At 42.6% G+C, this 23,417-nt stretch overlaps 1 protein-coding gene across 1 annotated transcript in view; it reads right to left on the bottom strand.

Annotated features, from left to right (window-relative positions):
* SPTLC2 (serine palmitoyltransferase long chain base subunit 2) overlaps positions 1-23,417 on the bottom strand; it is a 66,392-nt gene that overhangs the window by 17,666 nt on the left and 25,309 nt on the right. The window contains exons 4-9 of the mRNA XM_053378314.1: positions 21,849-21,997; positions 21,518-21,642; positions 20,363-20,456; positions 18,969-19,074; positions 17,664-17,883; positions 16,341-16,467 (exon numbers count right to left, since the gene is read on the bottom strand). Of these exons, the coding sequence (XP_053234289.1) occupies positions 16,341-16,467; positions 17,664-17,883; positions 18,969-19,074; positions 20,363-20,456; positions 21,518-21,642; positions 21,849-21,997 (821 nt within the window). The remainder of the gene's footprint in view (positions 1-16,340; positions 16,468-17,663; positions 17,884-18,968; positions 19,075-20,362; positions 20,457-21,517; positions 21,643-21,848; positions 21,998-23,417) is intronic.

Genomic DNA, 23,417 nt, shown 5'->3' with positions numbered 1-23,417 from the left:
ACATGGCCTCCTTGGCTACAGGCCACCCCATCAGGTGCAAGGGTTACCAGATGCCACTGGAATACAGCATATGTGGGGACACTGGGGTGAGGCATGTGTACCTCACCTCCTCCTTACTTTCAGACCACACATTCAGGCAAGTAACCCAACAGGGATTAGGAGAGCTCTTTACAAATTCTCTTCTGCTGAACACAGAGCTCCACATGATGGATTACTTAACTGTGATTCTCAGAGCAGTCCTGCAGAAGCACGACTGTCCAAAACTCTTCAAATCTGACCACTAGGCATGCATGTAGGACAGGCAGGTGGGATTAATATGACAAAATGGACAAAAATATTTCAACTAGATGCACAGAAACTGATTTAAGAGAGGTCTCTATTTCTGTAGAAACAAGGTGGCTAAGTATATGTCCTGAACCTCTGGCATAGAACTAGAAAAAGCTTTGGAACCCATGCTCTAGCCTGAAGGAATGTATCTTGTCAACTTTGCCAGCATTTTCTTTCCAGCCAACGGCTTTGTTTCCCCTTGGTGAAATCCAAGAAACTGCAAAGGTAGCTGAAAATAGAGGCAAGTTAAGTACCAAAATGTTATAGTTCCTGTGGTTCACTAATGTTTTATGCTGGTTACGATTTACATGCTTTCCATACAACTGGCTCTGAAATCAGCAGGCACAATGCACAGTATCAGTAACATTGCATTTCATAATTGACTTCCGGTGCAGCGCGATCTCGTCGCAAGCGGGGATTTTACCGTGAGGGAAATCCCGGGCTATTTTGGAGGATTAGGGGTGCTACAGGGCGCGGTGGCCCCCAAAAATACCTCTGGTGGGTGTCCAGAAGGTCAGGTTCCCGGCGGGACCAGAAGCGGTCAGCCCGGCCGTCAGGTAGCTTCGAAAGAAGCGAAGAGAACTGCGGAGCGGATCTGCGGGTCGAGGGAAGCCATTATCTACCTCCGAATAGTGAAGCCCCGAGCTTGCTGAGGAAGCACTAGGCTCTCAAATTAAAGGAATCCGGTTCTAAATTAATCGTAAATTTGAAGCTTTAACAACAAGGAAGTCCCGGAGAGAAAAGAGAAGTTTGCGGAGTTCAGCCGAAAACCGAAATCAACTTTGACGCAGCGCTACTTGCAGAGCTGGGAAAGTGAAAGTGAGTTGCCTTAGCAGCTACTGTTTTTTCTCCCCTATGAACTCTTCTAAAAAGTAACTTTTCAGGAGGATACAATATATTAAAGACACTATTAAAGATAAGGGAGAACAGAAGAGTAATTTGTGCAAAATTAAAGTCCTTGGTGTAACGGAGGGCATAAATAGAAGGAGGAAGCGCTTCTCCACTTTCGCTTTTAAAGAACAAAGGACAGTGAAACGGAAGAGAAGGTTTCGACGCCATTAAGAACTTTTAAGCACAGCGAACAGACGAAATATTAAAGAACAAATACACTTTGATAATTGCATTGGTTGTTGTAAACTATCTTTATTTTTAATTTCTTGGTTTTTTCTTTTTTGGAATCCTTGATATATATATGAGATTAAACTGCTGGAGATATCATGGTATTATGACACGGTTAGCGCTGCTCTCCACATGTTGAAAGCACTGAATTTTCAAAGTCAGTTCTAAAAGCTAGCTTCCATTTCTTTTTTGACTAACCTGTGAAAATGTACCATTTATTATTAGATGGTATAATGCATGATCAATAAGCTAGATTCCTCATACCTTTAATTCAGAGCGATGCAAACCCCTGATCTGCCATGCTGGAGAGGGGCCTGGATGGGACAGAGATGTTACAGCCCTGTCTGGGTTCACTGGTGGGAGCACTCTACCAACAGGAGAGCCCCAATATGCCCCCACCCAGTCAACCAACTCTTCCTCTTGGTCTCAATTATGCAGAGTTGGGAAAACTGTAACCCTCCAGCTCCCATCAACCCCGATTCAACACAGCCCAAATGGTCAGGGATTATGGAAGTCCCTATCCCTGATCTAAAGCAAAGCTAGAAACTCATTAGCACACTGTGTACTTTCATACCCTTTAATCCTGCCAGTTGAAAAACTAGAAGTACTTAATCAGTTGCGTACATTTGCTATCTTATCTTTATTCTTACAGAAAGTCCTCCCTAAGCAACTAAATTACTGCCTCAATGACAGCATACAGCCAAGGAGTATGTTTCTCTGACAATACCCTCCCACCATTAAAGACTGTCAAAAGAAACTAACTAACGGGTTGGATGAGTCCAGTTATTTGTCAGAAATGGTGCTGGGCATGCATGCTAAGCTGTTGAGGTGCTAGCCAATGAATCTAATACAGTGGTGCCTTGCAAGACGAAATTAATTCGTTCCGCAAGTTTTTTCTTCTTGCGAGTTTTTCATCTTGCGAAGCACGGTTTCCCATAGGAATGCATTGAAAATCAATTAATGCGTTCCTATGGAGACCGCTTGCCAGGCTGGCGGTGCGGAGAAGGGCTTTTCTCCCCACCGCAAGCCTTCAGGACAGGTACGGGAAGAGAGGGCAAGGCGCGCAGCGCTTCTCCTCTGTTCCTGGGGCTTGCGGTGGGAGGAGGGTTTTTCCTCCCCACCGCCAACATTCAGAACAGCATTCTGAATGTTGGCGGTGGGAAGGAAAACCCTCCTCCCACCGCAAGTCTTCAGGACAGCCATCCGAAGGCTGGCGCGGGGAGAAGGTCTCTCCGCCCCACCGCCAGCCTTCGGAGGAGCCTTCCGAAGCCTGGCGGCGGGAGGAGGTCTCTCCGCCCCACCGCCAGCCTTCGGAGCAGCCTTCCGAAGCCTGGCGGCGGGAGGAGGTCTCTCCGCCCCACCGCCAGCCTTCGGAGCAGCCTTCCGAAGCCTGGCGGCGGGAGGAGGTCTCTCCGCCCCACCGCCAGCCTTCGGAGCAGCCTTCCGAAGCCTGGCGGCGGGAGGAGGTCTCTCCGCCCCACCGCCAGCCTTCGGAGCAGCCTTCCGAAGCCTGGCGGCGGGAGGAGGTCTCTCCGCCCCACCGCCAGCCTTCGGAGGAGCCTTCCGAAGCCTGGCGGCGGGAGGAGGTCTCTCCGCCCCACCGCCAGCCTTCGGAGGAGGTCCGAGGACAGTGGGGAAGACGCGCTGCGCTTCCCTGCTGTCCCGGAGATTTCCCTATGGGCTTTCGTCTTGCGAAGGAAGCCCATAGGGAAATTCGTTTTGCGAAGCGCCTCCAAAACGGAAAACCCTTTCGTCTAGCGGGTTTTCCGTCTTGCAAGGCATTCGTCTTGTGGGGCACCACTGTAGTCTGATAAAACTCAGAACTGTCAGTGTCCACCATGCATTTTCATGGCCAGAGGGAATCAAACTAGCACCTCCTCATTACAACCAAAATGCTCTTCTGAATTTCAGCACAGCTTCCAAATTTATTTTAACCTCCGGCCAATCTCCCTATACATGCCAAAATCCACAGCCACAAAAACAAGCAAAGCACTGATCAAAATAGTTTCTCTACACAACATTTTTGAAACCTATAATGAAGTATACTACTTGAATCACAAAAGTTCAAGTCCAGGACCAGATAGCATTTACTTGCAAGAAGATATGTTTTAGTACTAAACCCCCTGCAACATCCCACCTTGTGAGAAGTCTTCATTTGGAACTGCCAACTGTGCTTGCAAGAGACCAATCTTACTCTGTCCATGTAGAAATTATATCCTTAAAGGAAACCATCATTCCACTTCAGTCTGGAAAGAGATCACCCATCATCTGTATTTGGACAATGCCAACAAGCTCCCCAGGCAAATGGTGCCTCTGGGGCTGGCCAGGGGGTGCTGGTTGCCAGGAACTGAATTGGCCTCTGAGTAAGCAAGCAAACGGGCAAGGAAATCCAGTCAGCCAGTCCAACAGCCCTTGCTGTTGGGAATGGACAGATAAGTCCCAGGCCCCTGTGGGGCAGTGTGAGGAGGCACCTCTCTATGGGGCAGGAGGGAGCTCAGAGACCAGGGACGGTGGCAGCGGCTGCCCAGACAACTCTCAAGGAGAGGAGAGAGGAGAGGAGGTTGAGGAAACACTCCACAAGGGAGGGTGTTCGAAAAAGGGTGAGAGGCTGCCAGATCTGCAGGCAAGGGGTGACATAACTGGACTCCTGAGCCCCACTGGGGTGCCGCAGAAAGAATGTAGTTGATCAAGGGAGCCATGGACTCAAAAAGGTTGAAAACGTTTGCCTTATGCATACCACAGTGAGACAGTAGATAGCACTAAGTGGGATTTAAAGCGTAGGGGGTGTAATAAAGTGGCATTTTTGCTGCACACTCTTCTTAATCAGATATTTTCTGCATAAACACTAATGTTCTGGACCTCCTCCAACCCCTGGGCCACTTTGAGAGGTTCAGCCACCTGATATTTTTATGACACCAGGTGATAACTTCAAAGGGTCTCACTGTCAGCACCACAACAAAACTTGCTTTGTCCATTTGCTGTGCCTGCAAGCAGCCTTTTTTCCTCTGCAGACCAGCAAAGGTGTCTGCAAAGCATGGGTATAGCCAAGGGGGAGCAGCTGTCCCCCCTAAATCAAGTAAATAAATAAAAATACTTAACTCACCAATTGCATCACAGATAGCTTGGTTCTGCCCCCCCCCCGAAATAAATCCTGGCTACACCCATACTGCAAAGTTTGTCAGCACTATCAGCCCATCCTGCTTGCTAAGGAATAACCAGAAATGTGCTTTAAGCTCCCAATTGTCCCTTTGCATCTGTGTTTTAACTTGTTCCGCACCTAACATGAAACAGTCAAGAGTGGCCCATCCACAGATCTCCGTTCTGCTCTAGGTTTTATCATTTACAAAGGTTTACTAGACCTGGCATGTGTTGCCAAACTTAGAAAGATTCAGCACCCTGTATTAGCCACAATGTACAAAACACAGCTAAAGATGTGTACAACAGCTTTAAGCAGAAGTTTTAATAGAAATTAAATTGTTTCGCTGGTGTATAAAAATGATTCCACTCCCTTCCCTTCATATTTCAGCTGCAGATTCAAAGCAGTGTGTGACCTCTCATGTACAATAGCCAGGCTATTTGTAATTTAATATGAGGACATCTCAGCTGTCCTAACACCATGATGATTGCTAAGCAAATCTGGCATTTGAGACGTGCCATGCGTTTATTCCTATAGACTGTGGACCAGTGCTTTCCGCTTTTATGCTAGAGTACAGCAGTTGATGCTCTGCTTATAACATAATCCTCCCCACCCCCACACTTGCTTTAAGCTGCATGACAGATTCTTGGCAGTAGAAATACAACAGCTTTTTAACATTTTATCAGCTCATCTTCTCCTCTGAGCGGCCGTTTCCCCTAAAGTTTGCATTGATCTGGGTATCCTATTTTAAAGGGAAGTATCCATGTTAGCCAATATGTATGAGTTAATAGTAAATACTAGCCACAACATCAACTCATAGCAAAGCTTTATGCGGTGTAACTCAGTGGGACAGCTTCAGTTACTCTGCAGATGTAAAAGATGTTGTCCTACAACATTTTACTAGTCTGTGCTACTATACACATCTGTCCTTTTGCATTTAGAAGTGCTGATTGGGCTGACATTAAAGTCAAATATTTGGGATTTGAATAGTGAGTGATCCCAAAGACCTGCTTGTTAAATTCTTTGCACTTCAGAGGGTCTCAAATTACACTGCACAATTATTAGCTTCTACAAGATTAACACCTTGAGAATATAATGTAAACACAAAACAGTAAGTAATAATGAGCAACCAGGGCCAAAGCAGCAAATGTGTTAAATGCATGAAGACATTTAAAACACCTTTTGTGTTATCTTTAAATAGCACCTGGGAGGCAGGGAGATACTGGGCACCTTTGTTCCCATGCTGCAGAAATCCACATCCCACTGCAGATCTGCTTTTCCTCTGGGGAGGGAAGCTTGTCCCTGGTACCAGTGGCAAAGAGAAAGAACAAGCAGGTGACAGACCAGGTCAGATGAATTTACTGACTACTAACAGAGCCTCTATGCAAAGGATGAGGGATTTTGCTTGTACTCAACTAGAAGGTTATCAAGTTCTGAACATCAGCATCAACTACAGCTCTCATACTTGTCACTGGCAAGATTAAGAAACAATCAATCTGCATCAGTATATAACTGTTGTGCTTAAACTGTGGTTCATGAACTACCAGTAGCCAGTTATGTAGCTTCTATTTGGTCCCTGAAATCATGATGAAAATAGATTTAATGCACCAGGTTTCCCAAGTCTCTATTATTTGCTGCAGAAGTTTCTACTTGGTGTAGATTTAGAAGCATTTAAGTGACCAAACTGCAGGAGGCAGTGGAAGACAGGAGTGCCTGGCGTGCTCTGGTCCATGGGGTCACGAAGGGTCGGACACGACTAAATGACTAAACAACAACAAGTGGGAAACTCCTCACTTCTTCAGAACTGACAGTGGACATATACATATTTTTAATTGGAATGATTTGTTAACCAAGGGCAGAATCAAGTGAGAAGCAACTGTGCTGGGGGCCTTATGAATTACCTTCCGTAGAACGGCCTTTAGGTAAAAGAATGTGCTCATTCACAAAGAGCAAGTGACAAGTGATGCTCCTTGGGACAATAGTTGTTGCAACCATATGTCCTATTAGACAAACAATAATATAAAAATTGGAGAGCCTGGGGACAAAAATATGGACCAGGTAGCACACTTCCATTTAGCTTTTCTTCTGAGATCTAGTAATATTTTACAACTTCAGAAGCAATTGCCTTTGTTCACAAGACTTAAACATTTGAGAATAAATATCTTTAGATGGAACTTAATAACAAGCAATAGGGGTGAAAGCATAAGCGGCTAGGAGTGTGGCACTGCAATCTCTTCAGTAACATTTTATTTTTCTAAATTCCTGCTAATACTAGAAAAGAATCTTCCAATCAACTCCTAATCCAAGAGTGCTTGAAGCACATGCACGGCGGCTGCCTAGCCCAAACCATGGAGGAGTGTTTACTGTTACCGTAGAGAAAATTGTTTGGTCTCCTCTATAACTGAACACACAGCCAAGTCTGTACTAGCAGTGAAGCCTTTCCACCACTGACAACAACTGTCAACAATGCCTCATTACATTTTGTTGCTAAGCCTATGGGTTTTACAGGTTGGCATACAGTTCACTTGAACAGTATGCCCCCTCTTTTCAGAAGGGGAGAAAACCGGTTAAGCACATTCTGTTTGATAAGGTTGCAATATTCATACAATAACTGGCATCTATTACTGCAAGAATATATATATCTCTTGCTCTGAGGTCATTAGATTTGAAGCTTCAAATTCACAAGTCAAGCTCTTTCCATTCAGTGATCCTTTCTTCATTCAGCATTCATGGAAGAAAGGATTTTGTGTGCCCTCCTACACGGCACGGTCAGATCAGCAACTTGCATTTTGTTAACATATCTAGCCACTGAAATGGCATGCCATACAAGCATACCACAATCTGTAAAGTAATCACGGACACCACCATCTGAACCCATGCCAATGGCAGACAGATGAAACACATGAAGTGCCAGGTTTCAAAAGAAATAAAAACTATTAGTCTTGGAAAGGGAGGAGACTAGGACTATGTCTGCTGAACTGACAGCCATGCTTTGATCTTTAAACACACACCTCAGCAGATATAGAATAAAACCCAAAATGCATTGTTCTCATACATTCAAAAGTAACTGTAAACATATAGAGAACAAGGGTTAGGGTTAGCCTTTGGGCAGTAAACATGCTCATCCCATAACCATTTGTTCAAGCGTGCTTGTAAGTTGTATGGGTAATTCTGACCAACAAGTGACAGAGGGTGGGAACATCAGGAACATGTACAAATACCACTTTCTTTACAAGCCATGGAATTTGCAGACTTCAGAGGAGAGTGTTCTATGAGGGATGTTTACAAGGCGTTTCATGGAAACAATTTAGTCGTTTAATATAACAGGGAGTGCAGAGTATATTTACCATCTGCTTGTTTTTCCTAGAAAGGCCAATATCAAAGCTTAACCACCCTTCTGAATTCAGAGAAGCAATACGATTAAATGAAAAAAGTTTTGTGCACATGACGAGTATAAGAAAACAGAAAAATCTTCTTTCCTTTTAGAGTTTCAAAGCAACTTGCTCATCTCCCATTTTTCTCCAGAGTTTATTGCTAATCAGTTACTTCTACAAAAATCATTAATCTTATGAAAAGGAAAATGATGTATGGGAAAATGCAATATATTCAGGCAGTCCAATAGAGAATACATTCCACATTAGGATGCATTATCCTGGAATGCAAGAAATTCAGATAATGGAATCATAGAATTGTAGAGTTGGAAGGGACGCTGATGATCATCTAGTCTAACCCACTGGAATGCAGGAATTTGCAGTTGTCCCATACGAGGATTGAGCCTGCAACCGTGGCATTAACAGCACCACACTCTAACCAATTGAGCTATCCAATGCCCGAGACTATCCGTTAACTCATTTCTATATGTAAAGTGGACTACAATACTTTAAAGTGAGATAATGTTCATGCACCCTGGAAAAGGAAACAATCCACTATTAAAATTGGAATCAAAGCTTAAATATTTGAGGCCACATCACTGATAGAGAAGGAAGTTCATGTCGTTGACAATTTCCTAGGAAGGGAGATGAATATACCCATGGTATGGCACACTTGGTAAAAAACACAGGTGAGTTATGTAAGGATATATAAAGGGACATTAAAAAATTCAACCCAAACTCATTTGCACCTTGTTAGCCTTAGGTAAAAGCAAAACAGTCAATGGTGGCAACAGAAGCTAGAAGCTTAGCACCGTACAGTTTTTAGCAAATTCTAGCTGAAGTTCTCAACATGTTAGATAGAAGCTGGGTGAAGCTGAAGGTTTCGCTAGCTATATGGTTTAGGCATATGAGTTAGATGAAAAAAAGTCATCATGGTAATGTTTCAGATCATGAGGAAAAAAGAATAATCAGAAAGCATAATCAGAGAGCTCTAGCCTCAAGCAAAAAGAGATTCAGCCTAATCAACATGTAAAGCAGAGCTTTCCCAACATTCCATTTTGGTGGCACACTTTTTGGCCATGCATCATTTCGTGACACATTAATTCAGTTTTACTAGCAAACTGGAAGTTAAACTAACCCCTTTGCAGCCCAGGGAATAGAGCAGGGAGCATTTGCGTGACACACTAATGTGTCGCAACACACAGTTTGGCAGGCTCTGATGTAAAGTAACTGGTTTGAAAAAAGACTGATATTCATAATAGATCCACATTTAAATAAGTGAAGGCAAAGAATGAACAGTGCCTCTAATTTTCGCCTTATCCACTTAAACCAAGTGGATATCCAGTGAGCAGAATAGACCAGGGAACAGAACTGCAATGACTCTTGGCATCTGTTCAAACACTATTCTTCCTGTTTAATAGTGCACAGGAAAAACTTATTCCAACCAAGGGGCAAGGGGAACAATTCAAATAGTTTCTTTAGGCACTTGGCCTGAGTAAAAAATGAAAGAGGAGCACGACTCAAAACTACAAATACATTCAACATGGTGTTCTGGTAAAGATTACAATAAAGTGTACAATATGCTCATCTATTAACATTCTTCTAAATGGGCCAAAGATTCTACTCATGCCAGATTAACAGTTTTCCTGGAGCCTACTCCTAGGGCCTTCTGAGAATGCAAGGGGAGGAGCCATTTGTTAGATTTAAAAGACCCCCTGCCAGAAGCACAAACCCAGTAAGTGATGTTTAAAGCTGTCAGACCCCTGAGGAGAAGCAGGAAACTCTTTATGACCCCCAAAGTATTTGTTTTCCCAACAGCTCCTTGGCACAGCTTGGGATTCTTGAGGTCAGCAACAACAACAAAAGTTTTGCTCTGCCCAAATTAGTTTTGACTAGTCCCTGGGTTCCCAAGGTGATAATTTAACACCTCATTAACAAGTCACTTATTGAAGGAAATTCAAATGAGAGATGCTAATGTGACAACTGGACATTTTCAACCTCAATTTAAATAAAGTGTTCTTTAAAAATAAAATTTAAGTCACCAGAGGACGCACACCACTCTTAGCTCATAAATGTCCTAACCTTCAAGGAAAAAAGTGTTTTTAGAAAGTCAGTTTATAAGCAAGGGACATGAAGGTCAGCGTCAAATCCTGCTTTGCGGGCTACATGGCACATTCTACTTGGATACCATTTATACCAGAAAAAAGGGAAGCATTTCATCAAGTTGAGCTAGTTTCTAGATTGTGAATTGCAATTTTAGCCATTTACATAGCAACCAAAAGAGGACTGAAGTAACGACAAAGCAGATGCAGTTTCCTTAGGTGTTTCTAGGTGGAAACTACCATTTAAGACAAAACAAGAGCTACGTATTGGGCACAGAGAGCATGCTTTGCATTCAGAAAGTCCTAATTCAATTCCTAGCATCTCTGTTTAAAAATGAATATTGAACAGAAAGCTTGGAGCTGCTACCAGTCAGTACGTGGGCTGGGCTGACCAATAAAATCCCAAAGAAGGCAGCATTGTTCATAGAACAGATTTCCACATAAAAGTCTTCCTGGGGCATCTGTGTGCAACTTGTGACCTCATATGATGACAGAGAATTGGTAATCCATTAGAACAATGCAAGAACACAAGAGTCTTGCGGGTTCAGACCATATGTACATTAAGTCCAGCACTTTGTTTGCCACAGTTGCCAGCTAGAAATCACACAAGCTGAACACGAGCACAATAGCACTCTCCTGCTCACAATCTCCAGCAACTGGTAGTTAGAAGCAAGCTGCCTCAGATCCTGGAGGAAATAGATACGTTATCACAGCCACCTTGGTAGCTCAGTCAGTAGAGGATGAGACTCTTAATCTCAGCGTTGTGGGTTCAAGCCCCATGTTGGGCAAAAGATTCATGCACTACAAGGGGTTAGACTAGATGACCTTGTGGTCCCTTCTAACTCTTACCATTCTATGAAAGCCTTATTATCCATGAATTTGTCCAATCTCCTTTTAAAAAGCACCTAATGGCAGCCACCCTCGCATCTTGTGGTGAACTACATAGTTTCAGTATACACTGTGAGAGAAGTACCGTATTTTTTGCTCCATAAGACGCACCTTTTTCCTCCTAAAAAGTAAGGGGAAATGTCTGTGCGTCTTACAGAGTGAATGTGTGGTCCCTGGAGCCGAATTGCCCAGGGGCGAAAAGCAGATCATGCTTTTTTTTTTTTTAGAAAGAGGGAAGGGGGTGTTGAAACAAAGCTGCTGAGCAGCTGATCGGCAAGCGATCGGGAGGTAGATAAGGGACACTAGGGATAAAGGAGGCTGCCTGGGAGGGGGGAAGTAAAAGCACATGGATCCTCAGGATTTTTACATTGGGTCACCCCAAATTCACCATCAAATCACATAGCATGTCCATGGCTATAGCCTGCACCAAAATATCACGCATCCACTGTTTTGTGGGGCCACAATGGTGCAAAAACGTGGTTACAAAGCACAGATCCACATGGATCCTCAGGATTTTTGCATTAGGCTACCCCAAACTCACCGTCAAATCACATGTCTGTGGCCACAGCATGAACCACAAAAATCATACATTCACTGTTTCGTTCAGAATATATTTTTTTCTTGTTTTCCTCCTCTAAAAACTAGGTGCATCTTATGGTCAGGTGCGTCTTATGGAGCGAGAAATATGGTATTTCTTTTTGCCCGTCCTGAATCTCCCACCATTCAACTTCACTGGATTCTAGTTTTATGATACTTTCTTCACACTATGCCTAACTTTATACAGTTCTTCTTATCTTCCCCCTTCTCTATCCATTTCTGTCTGTCTGTCTGTCTGTCTGTCTGTTTGTTTGTTTACAGCTGAAAGGCCCCAAAGATTCTAACCTTTTCAGAAAGCAGCTGCTGTAAGATAAGGAAAGCTCCATGCTGGGGATTGATAGACATAAATCTACAATGCAATCATGCTGGGAATACTGCGTGCAATTCTTGTCGCCATACATCAAATCGTATACTGTACTGAGCTGGTTAAGTTCAGTAAAGGGAAACCAAAAAGATCAAGCATCTACAGCAAGTCTCTTAAGGTAAAAAGATGGGATTTCTCCACTTCCCCATTTTTTCAATGCCTCCATGGGTAAAATAGAGATTCTAATGTACTTCAGTGATTGTGAGTTTAATATGGGCAACAGCAGCTCCTCCAGGTAAGTTAATGTGCAGTACAGCATCATGGAGCTCCAAACTAATTGATTGTTGAACAGTTAAACTACGTAGTGCTTTGCTATGGGCTACTTATTACTAATTCCTTATTTATTTTAACTTTTTTTTTTACAAGAGTAGGTAGATTATTTACATTCATCCAGTAATTTATCAACCTCTGTAAAAAAAATAAAAATGCTTCTAATCTAAATGTTTTATTAATCCAAAGAGTTTGGAGCAATAGATTTTTGACTCTCCACCCCGCGCCCCCTCCCCATCTCAAGTGGAGACACTTGTCCCAAAACTGACTTTTAGAAAGAGCAATAAATCCCTTTCCATTTGTATAATCAAGTATATGGGGGGGGGGGGAGAGAGACCTTTTCCTCTTCTTGGATTGTAGTCAGCAGCTCGTTTTTAAGGAAACTACACATAACATATTTGAGAGACTCAAATGCAAAAATACTAACATGCAAAAAATAGTAATGAAGCACCTATAAACTTTGAAGGTAAGGACCTACTCAGTTACTAAGAACCAGACACAGGTAGCTGTGTTGGTCTGACACAGTCAAAATAGATTAAAAAATTGTCCAGTAGCACCTTAGAGACCAACTTATACCCAGAACAAATTAACTTAGTCTCTAAGGTGCTACTGGACAATTTTTTAATTTATAAGAACCACACAGTTAACAGACGCCCCTGCCAAGAAGGTAATAGGAACAGATTTTTAATAGCACACTCTTTGCCTCTGTCTAGAGCTGCTAAACTAGGCTGGCTTTTTAGAACCAAGTCACATTCAATTGCAAAACACAGAAACAAATACTGCCACAAGTTATATTTTAAAATTAACATGGAGTATTTCAGACAGCACCCTGGGGATGACCATTATGAGTACCAGACAGAAACAATGCCAGCACTGAAAGATTTGTTTGAACGAACAATAGGAAATAAAAGAAGGGAAGCTTCTGTCCTATTCCAGATTGCATGTTCACGTGCTGTCACCTAATTAAGTCTATTCAGTCTTCATTAGCCTCTTGTCCTGTTTCGGAAATGGCCATGCTGTTTTCTGCGGCATGTGTATTCTATCCAAGGTGCCTGCTGTTAACATCCTGTTTGGCCAAGGAAGGCTCTCTGGAATGATTGCAAATATTTAACAATAGCCAATGTACCATAGAATCTACAAATACATGTCCCCAAGTTTTGAGAGCTACTAAGCCCTCATACAATTTGTGAAGGTGATGCTAAAGTTGTTTACCATTCATCTGAATACAACGAATACATGAAAAGTATTTTCTGCTCTGGCTGTTGATCCCCATTTTACTTTGTAAGCATAGTCATTTTTTCTACTTATTCCCACCCTCCTCCCAGGTCTTGAGTGACACTAAGACCTTTGCTCAGATATATTTTCTAGAGTAAAATGAGTTCTGAATCCTAGCATATGTAACCTGAAATGAACTTCAGCTACTTAGTCCAATTCTTCTACATCCATGAGGAGTCCACAAACTCAAGTACTTTCAAGTAACCCCTTTGTAACCAACTCTTGACAACCCTAAATAAGCAACGCAGTTACAATGAGAATTTACATTATATGGCAGGAATAAATTGCAAGTAATCAGAACTGAGATACATCAGGAGATTTTTGTTTTTGCAGGATAGTTAATTCTATAACCACACAACTTTATAAACGAAAGCAATATGTGTGTTTTACTTGTTCTGCACGTTCAGTAATAGAGAATAAAATATGAAAATTAGATCCAGACAACCCATCGGTGGACTCCATCCTTTGGATGATGAGGCTGGGAGGTATTTTTTGCAGATTATCTCTTGAAAACTGTTCCAGGGGGTCAAATACCTTCTGGATCAGGGTGGGAGGTGGTGCTGGGATCTGCAAACTGAACTGGCAAAAATAATCTTCCTTCCCACCACTTCTCCAATGGGAGCCTCTGTTGGATCTACAGCCTTTCCATGTCCAGAAGGCAAGTCAACACCCAGCTCACTGTATACAGCTAGTATCAGTGAACCCCTTCTGCAGATTCTTGATTTAAGGATTGTTATACTGTCGGCAATAGTTCCAGATCTGGGAAATTGCTTCTGTACCTTCACTGGTATTTAACGCATGGAAGACAGCATCAAGAATCTGCTCTTGGCCAAAGCACAAGATTGGTAAGACGTAAGAGAAATGGCAATCTCTCAGCATCTAGAATCAAAGTCATTAACGGCTGTAAATCAAACCAGGGACTTGTCCCTTTTGTGTTTTAACTTGTTAACTTTGCTTAGGGATGTAAACATTCAAATTCTAAAATCTTCCAGTTCTTTCCAAATATGACTATAAAACAATTAAAAAGATATAGTTCATACTGAACAAATTCGGATTCCTACATTAAAGTCAAAAGAGATGACTCCACCTGAGCTTACCTTATTCAATTATTCACTTTTAAGTTTTCCAGGGAAGCTAGAATCTGGAGCCAACAGCCATTTGGAACTTACAGTTCTAATGCTATAATGGGATTTCACCAGCAACTACATCACTAGATCTGAACTACAAAGCTAGTGCACTAGTTACCATATTAGTAGCTGTGAAGCTTTGTGGGAATATACTTTCCAGAGAAAATCCACAATGGGCTACCATGAATGAGACCCTTGGGATAGCAGTAGATAGCTCAATGAAGATGTCAACCCAGTGTGCTAGATAAATTGCATGCTAGAGATAATTAGGAAGGGAATTGAAAGGATAAAACTGCCAATGTCATGCCGTCTCTGGTGCAGAGTTAGATAATTGCAGAGTTAGAAAAGGTTCAGAAAAGGGCAATCAAAATAATCAAGGGGAAAGACCAATTGTCCTATGAAGAAAGGTTGCAGCATCTGGGACTTTTAGGTTTAGAGAAAAGGCAAGTAAATAGGTGACATGGTAGAAAATTGTAAAATATAAATTTGTTAAATTATGCATGGCACAGATAGAGCAGATAGAGAGTAGTTGTTCTCCCTCTCTCATAACACTAGAATTCATGGAGATCCCTTGAAGCTGATTTTGGGAGGGTTCAGGACAAAGTACTGAAGGAAAGTACCGTATTTTTCGCCCCATAGGACGCACTTTTTCCCCTCCAAAAATGAAGGGGAGATGTGTGTGCGTCTTATGGGGCAAATGCAGGCTTTCGCTGAAGCCTGGAGAGCGAGAGGTGTCGGTGTGCACCGTCCCCTCTCCCTCTCCAGGCTTCAGGAAGCTACCCGCAAGCCTCGCGCGCCTGGCGGGAGGTCCCGCCGGGCGCGCGAGGCTTGCGGGCAGCAGCCTGCAGCCCGAAGCACGGGGCGCGCTGCGGAGCACGGCCCGTGCTTCGGGCAGATGTCTGCAAGCCTCGCGTGCCTGGCGGGAGGTCCTGCCGGGCTCGCAAGGCTTGCAGGCAGCAGCCTGTTCTGGGGGCTAGGGTCGGGGGAAGCTCGGGCTTCCCCCGCGCCAGCCCCGCGCCTGGGGGGGGAATAATTTTTTTTCTTGATTCCCCCCCCCCAAAAAAAATCTAGGTGCGTCCTATGGGGCGGTGCGTCCTATGGGGCGAAAAATATGGTACTTCTTCACATAGTGCAGTTCAACCAAGGATCTTACTCCCACAGGAGGCAGGGATGGCCACCAACTTAGATGGCTTTAAAAACAGATTAGACACATTCCTAGAAGCTAAGGCTATCAATGACTACTAGCCATGATGGTTGTGATCTGCCTCTGTGGTTGGAGGCTGTAAACTTCTGAATACCAGCGGCTGGAGGTAGAGAGCTCCTGTGTTTGGGTGCTTTTTATGGGCTCCCCATAAGCATGTGGGTGGCCACTGTGAGAACAGGATGCTGAACTTGATGGGTCTTCAGTCTGCTCTAACCGGATCCTCTTATGGTCTTAGATTTATGCATCTCTCAAACAAGGATTTTGCACAGCGATAGCTTTTGTCTTAGTAAATAAAAACCATTATCCAATACAAATCTCAACCTGACCAGCAGCAATGATGAAAAGTTCAGTCAACTACCAACAACATAAAGAAAAGGCTAATTTCACAAAACAGTCCTCCACAGAAAATGACGGATGGTGCTGAATAGGTGGTCCTTCAATGCATACTGCCACCTTGTGGACAAGAGCAACACCTGCAAAGAATCCAAGTTGCTTTGCGGACTTGAAGGAGCAGTTGTTTAATCTAACACCTCATGAGAATTACAGTGCCTGAAACTCACCAAGTGTTGTGCCATCTTCACCCATAATGCACTTCACTGATGCGATGATTTGCTCAATAACAGGGGGGGAAAGCGAAGTGGCATATACTGCACTGTGTGAATGGACACGAAGGTAATCGATCAGCTCCTGACAAAGTGAATACAGCAGGTTATCAGAAATTATCCTTGCCACTGAGAGAGCAGTCTTTGATGGGGCAAGTATGCAGTGCTGATATTTACACTGCTTTGCTGACTAATTATTTGAAAGATACGCAGTGAAGGCGGGTATATATAGTTGCGCCTTCATCTTTCCTTGTAGGCTGGTGGTGAACATGCATCTCCTTATCTCTGATCAACCATTTTTGCTTGGGAGATAAATGCTGTCATTAGGAAGAAGCTGTAGTCATACCTTGGGTTGAAGTAGCTTCGGGTTGAGCATTTTCAGGTTATGCTCCACAGCGACCCGGAAGTAATGGAACATGTTATTTCCGGGTTTCGCCGCTCACACATGCGCAGACGCTCAAAATGACGTCACGCACATGCGCGGAAGCAGCGAATCGCGACCTGCGCACGCACAGATTGCGTTCGCTTCAGGATGTGAACGGGGCTCCGGAACGGATCCCGTTCGCATCCAGAGGTACCACTGTATTTCCATGATGTTGTTTTGAGAGTGAGTGTCAGGGAGACGCTGTCATAATGATAACAATTGACAAGGAAAAGCCTAGCAGCACATAAATGATTACTCTCTCGTCATCAAATGGCATATTGATTCTGGATAAAATTAGGAAACTGAGCACAGCAAATATATATATGGGAGGATGGAGAGTCCAACAGGCTGAGTTTTGTGGTGGGTGAGTGGCCAACCTGCTATGACACTTGCAGAAGGGGTGGGAGGTTCATAAGGAAGGGCAATCAAATAAACATCAGAGAGTGAGAACTGGTGTTATTTTAAGTGTTGGGTAATCTGTGTCTTCTATATATACTGTAAGCCACCCAGAGTGGCTGGGGAAACCCAGCCAGATGGGTGGGGTATGTATGTATGTATAAATAAATAATAGAAGCAAGACATACGTAGTGCTCAGGATTAGCTGCTACTTTGACCTTTGATAGCTTTAGTAAAAAAAGGGCATTTGTTTGGACCATATATTTTATTTGAGAAGTCCTGCAAAAACATAATAGTGCTACTAATCGAGCTTTTAAAAATGTTTTATATATTTATGCCTGGGATCCTGGAATTTACTCAAAATTAAAATGGAGATGATCTTGATGTTCTAAGCATCCGAGTTTGATGCTTCTATTCCTTACTAACAAGCCACAAAATTTCTTCCCAACACGAGTTCTTACTTTCTTGCCTGCAATGTATCCTCCAGCAGCTCCAAAAGCCTTGGTGAATGTTCCCATCATGATATCCACATCCTCGGGGTCAAGTCCAAAATAGTCCACTACACCCCGGCCATTGAGACCCAATGCTCCTATACTATGAGCTTCATCCAAGTACAAGTATGATTTGTACTTTTTCTTAAGGGCAATTACTTCAGGAAGCCGGACTATGGATCCCTCCATGCTGTGAAGAAAAACAAGAGATGGTTGTGAATTCTGGAATCTCCCAGTGATGCTCAAATCCCCTAGAAAAGGGGCCGGTTAATATTTTTACAAGTAATTACAGGGTCAGAGGAGCACCGGAAATAGCTTGTGCGCATGGGCCTCCTCTGACCTGGATGTGCACCGGAAATAGCATGTGTGCATGCGTACGGGCGTGCGCTCCCCCGCCCTCCGCGCAATCATTGCTTGAGACACTGGCCCAAGGCAAGGAAAGCTTGGAGACCCCTGCTATAGAAGCAGTTTTCCAGGCATTGCTCTGAAAAAGTTAGTGCGCAAGGCTGCTATCCTAACCCCCCTTTCCTGGAAGTAAGCTCCACTGAATTTAACAGGACTTATTTCTGAGTAGACATGGTTAGGACTGCTGCGTAAGGTATCAATCCCTCTACTGCATCAAGGCTCCCCAAAACATCCATCTGTGACTATGCATAACCCCTTTCTTAACAAGTTTTTGATGCTTCAGAGCTTAACTAATGCCTAATAAAGGTTTGGTGAAGTAAAGGCTTCAGAGCTTAAGATAGTTGACAGCATCACACTGGCATTATGCGTCTTGTATCTACTGCTTTCAATCACTGTTTCAAATTTATAGTCTTTGTAATATTGTGTTTAATTGGCTTAATGCAGTGGTGAGCTTTTTTTGTTTTGCTTTTTGCAATTGCCCTGGATGCTCAGTGAGGAGAGGAAAAGCGACCGAAACATTAAATGTAGAATGATAAACCTGGAGAGATTCACGTTACAATCCTTCTCTTCACAGAGTAACCCCTCCAGTCAGTCATTACCAAGTTTACCCTTGGCTGACAGACAACAGAAACTATGTCCATTACAATCCATTACAGAAACACCTGGCAAAAAAAATCACACCTCCAGTTTAGATTTATTAGCACTAATGCAACTTGGAGCATCATTATGGCTGGACAGGATTACAGCTGTCCAGAGTCAAATAATAAGCACCTAACAATTTGGCTTGGATTACAGATTGCCTCAAAATGGACAATAACAATGATCCAATATGGCAAACAGCACTGGTGATGGGAAGGACCAAGCTTGTACCTGAAAATGCCTTCGACAATGATGAGAATTTTTTTCCATGGTCGACGTGTGCGTGGCTGCCCATGCACAATGGCATCTTTGAGCAGCTTCTCCAAGCTCTGCATATCTATACAGAAAGAACACAATTCCAAAGAACATTGTTACTTTTGTAAAGGGACTAGGAGCAGAAGCAGCTATAGGCAGCATTACTACAGCAGTAATTCAGAGGGTGACATTATGTTGTTGCTTTTGTTGCTTATTAAAGAATCACTCTTCACTTTGAAGAATCACTCTGCCTGTCAACACCCGCTCCAATTAGTACTGGGAGCAATTAGTACTGGGAACATACGGAAGCAATTAGTACTGGGAACATACGGACTCAGCTGCACATCATGTTAAGCCGGGAGATATGACAGAGCTACAGTCATACCTTGGTTCTCGAACAGAATGTGTTCCGGCAGTCCGTTCGACTCCCGGAACTGTTCAAAACCCAAGGCGTGGCTTCTGATTGGCTGCAGGAATGTCCTGCAGCCAATCAGAAGCCACGTCGGACATTCGGCTTCCGAAAATTGTTTGAAAACCGGAACACTCACTTCCGGGTATCAGTTGTTTGGGAGACAATTTGTTCGGGGGCCAAGGCATTTGAGATCCAAGGTACGACTGTATACTTCTAGAATCAAAAATCATCAAGTGAAACTGAATGGAGAAAGATTCAGAACAGAACGAAAGGTAATAATACGTCTTCACCCAGCACATAGTTAAAACCATGGAATCTGCAAAGATGTGACAGCAGCATCAATAGGGATGCCTTTAAAGGGGGAATCACAAAATTCATAGAGGATAAGGCTATCAATAGTTATCAGTCATGATGACTACCTGCCACCCCTCCAGGATCAGAGCTATCGTGTCTCTGAATACCATTAGATGTGGAACAACAGCAGGTGAGGCTATTTCCCTCATGTCCTGCTTGGGGTTTCAGAAAGGTTTCCATCTCACAAATGTGAGAACAGGATGTTGGACTAGATAACTATACAGGTCTTTAGTCTGATCCACCAGGGATCTTCTTATGTCCATAAGATAAACAGTGCATTTGAACAGGTAAATGGAATATGGAGAAAGCTTGAAGAGGAAAAATTAACAAAAAAAATACATAACTATACCACTCTTCATCTGAAGACCATAGTAACACTTACTCAGGGAGGAGCTTTTGAATGCTTTCTCATTTGTGGTAGCCTTGAATGTTAAGAACGTTTTTTTAAAATGCACCTGGGGCTGCTATAGAGTTTTACTTATATACTGCCCATAAATGAATGTTCTCTGGGTAGCTTTTTCAGGGGGTTAAAATCAAAGTCTGCATTTAGCCCACAACATAGGAATTTCCGGTCAAATTAATAAACGTCCTGGGAAATACTCACTATTGTGTTTGAAGATTCGAATTGTTGCTCCTGAAAGTCTTGCTCCTAATATTAGAGATGCATGATTCAACTCATCACTCACTATTAGACAGCCCTGAACAAGGATACAGGAAAATAAATGGTCCTTGGTTGGCCACAATGAATAGGATCAATAGCTGATGCTGCAAGACCACACATTACTATTTATAGCTATTCTGATACACTGAACCAGGGGAACAGCTCTCTTTACTGTGCTGTGCAGTCTTCCTATTGCTCCAGTTACACAAGAAGATGGGTAAGGGACTATGGATAAGCAGCATTACAATAAAGGAGAAGGAATTGCTTATTTTGGGTTGCAGCCTGACAGTAAAAGAGAAATAAATAAGATATTAAAACAGTTAGATTGGCAACCTAGTATAATAGCTTTGCTGATACACATTTCTTATTTTGATGTGTATACTTATTAAAATTTTTGAAGTCAAATTTAAATCAAATAGGAATTTAAACTCTTCCCCTTATGTATACACAACATTTCTCTTTGGAAAATACCGGTAATTAAAAACCTAAGAAATCCTTTACAAGTTCACAATGGCATAAATGGTGCAATACATTCTTGTACACAGCATATGTAGGCTATTCACCTTGATGTCTTGCACTCTTTATTTCAACCAAGTGCTGCTCACCCACTTAAAATAATACAGAAATTTATTTTTGATAAATATAATGTTGGGTGCCATGTGATGAAGTTCAAAACAAGAAGTGTGAATGTGCACTGGACTAGCAAATTCTCTCCAAACAGACTGCTTTCAATAACATAGTTTCTATCTGATCAAGCTAACAACGTATTTTACATAATAATCTTGTATTCTAGTGAAGCGAATGTGACTAATGTGCTCAGCCCTCCAAACTAACTGACATTTTCTTGTCCCAATACAGCTTGAGGGGCTAAGAAAGCAGCCTTGGTGCACTCATTCATCTTGTCACATGTTTTTCCTCTCCTGATTATTCATTTAACATTTCCACAAGGGATAACTATTTTCTAAACAGAAGTGCATGGCATACAGGAATTTTAATTTTCCCCTCCTTCACAAAGTATACACTGAATAAGTGAGAGGCTAACATCAGAAACCTGTGAAGACAGATCTAGGCCAGTCCTCTCTCCAAAGACATCCATACCTTGCCAACCAAAGCAGGAATATTCATTGAGTTGGTTGCAAATCCCATCCCGTATGACAAAGCGGATTCTACACCAAGGTATCTGGCCAATAATGTTTCTAGCTCCTCATGTTTGTCCAGGTTTCCTGGAAGAAACATAGAAAAGGGGTTCAAGATGGGTAAATCCACTGTGAATGAAACACTTTTAATGCTAAGAAGTTTAATTTTTAGTGTTAATGATGCAAGCTGGATGCATACAAATTAGGGCAAAAGCTTAGGAACTGCCATACAATATTTTGTGGAGTCTGAATTATTAAATGTACTCAGATACTAGTCCTTTGTCTGAACTTACCCATCTCTTGCCTAGTGCTGCACACCCCACATCCATACTGCGAAAGAACTTCAGCCACAGCATCCTTGCGAACTCCGGTGTTCTCTGCAAACCCAAGGTAGTTGTAGGACCCCATGTTAATTATGTCTTTTATCACTTTTCCTGTGTACCTATATATAAATTTATAAAAACATAGCATGTAAAAGATATGGAGATCATCAACAAGTAAAAGTACATATGCTTAGTACTGTTGAAGGCTGCAATCTAGTAAAATCCTTTAGAAATAAAGGGCTCTGTGCACACCAAGCAGTTTTCAGCTAGCTGGCAGCCCATCTAAAACAGTCACTCTTTGCTACAATGCAAACTGCTTTTTTAAAGTTTCCAAAAGCTTCAAAGCCACTTGTGACATGATGCAAAGGGAATAATATCCTTCAGGAATAATACCAAAGCCTCACTGGTCACAATGTATTAACAGGGCTCTGTCCAAAGCTTGTTAGAGATTTCTTATGTTGAAGTAGGCAAGACAAACAGGTTTATACAAATGCTTCTCTGTTTCAGTTTGCTTAACTCAGCAAGACTTCTTTCGTTATAGCTGAAGATCATAAACTAAAGCTTTTCTGCATCTTCCAACATAATTAGCTTTATTCAGACAAAATATGTAAAGTGTCAGATTGCGGATTAGCAGATGTTCTTTGAAAGCTCTCTTAAGAATCAAAACAGAGTGCTGAGGCATTTCAAAACAATTTGTTATTTTTCTCTGGCAATTTCAAGCCTTCTACCCCACCGCCACCCCACAAAAGACCCCCTACCCTTGTTATCCTCAAATCCTAGTAATTTCTTCAAGCACAATATCCTCCAGCACCCAAAGGAAGTGCATCTGGAAGCCAGTAAACTACTGCAAGGAGGACTAAAGCTATTCTCTTCTAGAAGTGTGTTAACCATACCCCCTTGAATTATGAACCTGGCAATAACAATGGGTGTTAACTCTGCTCAATTAGCTCTGTTCCAACACAGAACTCTTTAGCTACCATTTCCTGAGCATGCTTCTAAACAGTCCTGCCAATTTTCTTCACTTTATTAAAGGTCACTAGGACCTGGGAGACCACCACTCAAATCCCCACTTGGCCAGTGGGTGACCTTGGGCCAGTCACCGTCACTCAGTCTGACCTAACTCACAGGACTGCTGTAAAGATAACACCGGGGGGGGGGGAGAGACTATGCACTTGAGCTCCTTGGAGGAGAGGTGGGATATAAATATATATATATATATATAATATAAATATATAAACCAAATTAAAGACCAGAGATAACTGACATGCTATCCCATGCCACTTCCAATTCATTTCAATTCCAATTAAGTCAGTGGAAATCTGGACATACTCAGTTTATCTCAAACACAGAAAGTATGGTAGGTTTTCCTTTCAGCTGCTATTGTATTCGTCTTGCCCAAGGGGGATACCACTGAACACCCTACAAAAAGATCCAGTGCACAGAAGACGGGACTGAGATACACACTGCCCTTTTTCCAAAGCAAAGGGTTTCTGGCATAAGTTTTCACAAACATGTATAAGACTGAAGACTCTACTGAGC

This window comes from Podarcis raffonei, chromosome 1, assembly GCF_027172205.1.
Source record: "Podarcis raffonei isolate rPodRaf1 chromosome 1, rPodRaf1.pri, whole genome shotgun sequence".
Lineage (NCBI taxonomy): Eukaryota > Metazoa > Chordata > Lepidosauria > Squamata > Lacertidae > Podarcis > Podarcis raffonei.
The sequence above is the reverse complement of the archived record's forward strand: the minus strand, read 5'-3'. Positions and strand labels throughout refer to the sequence as shown.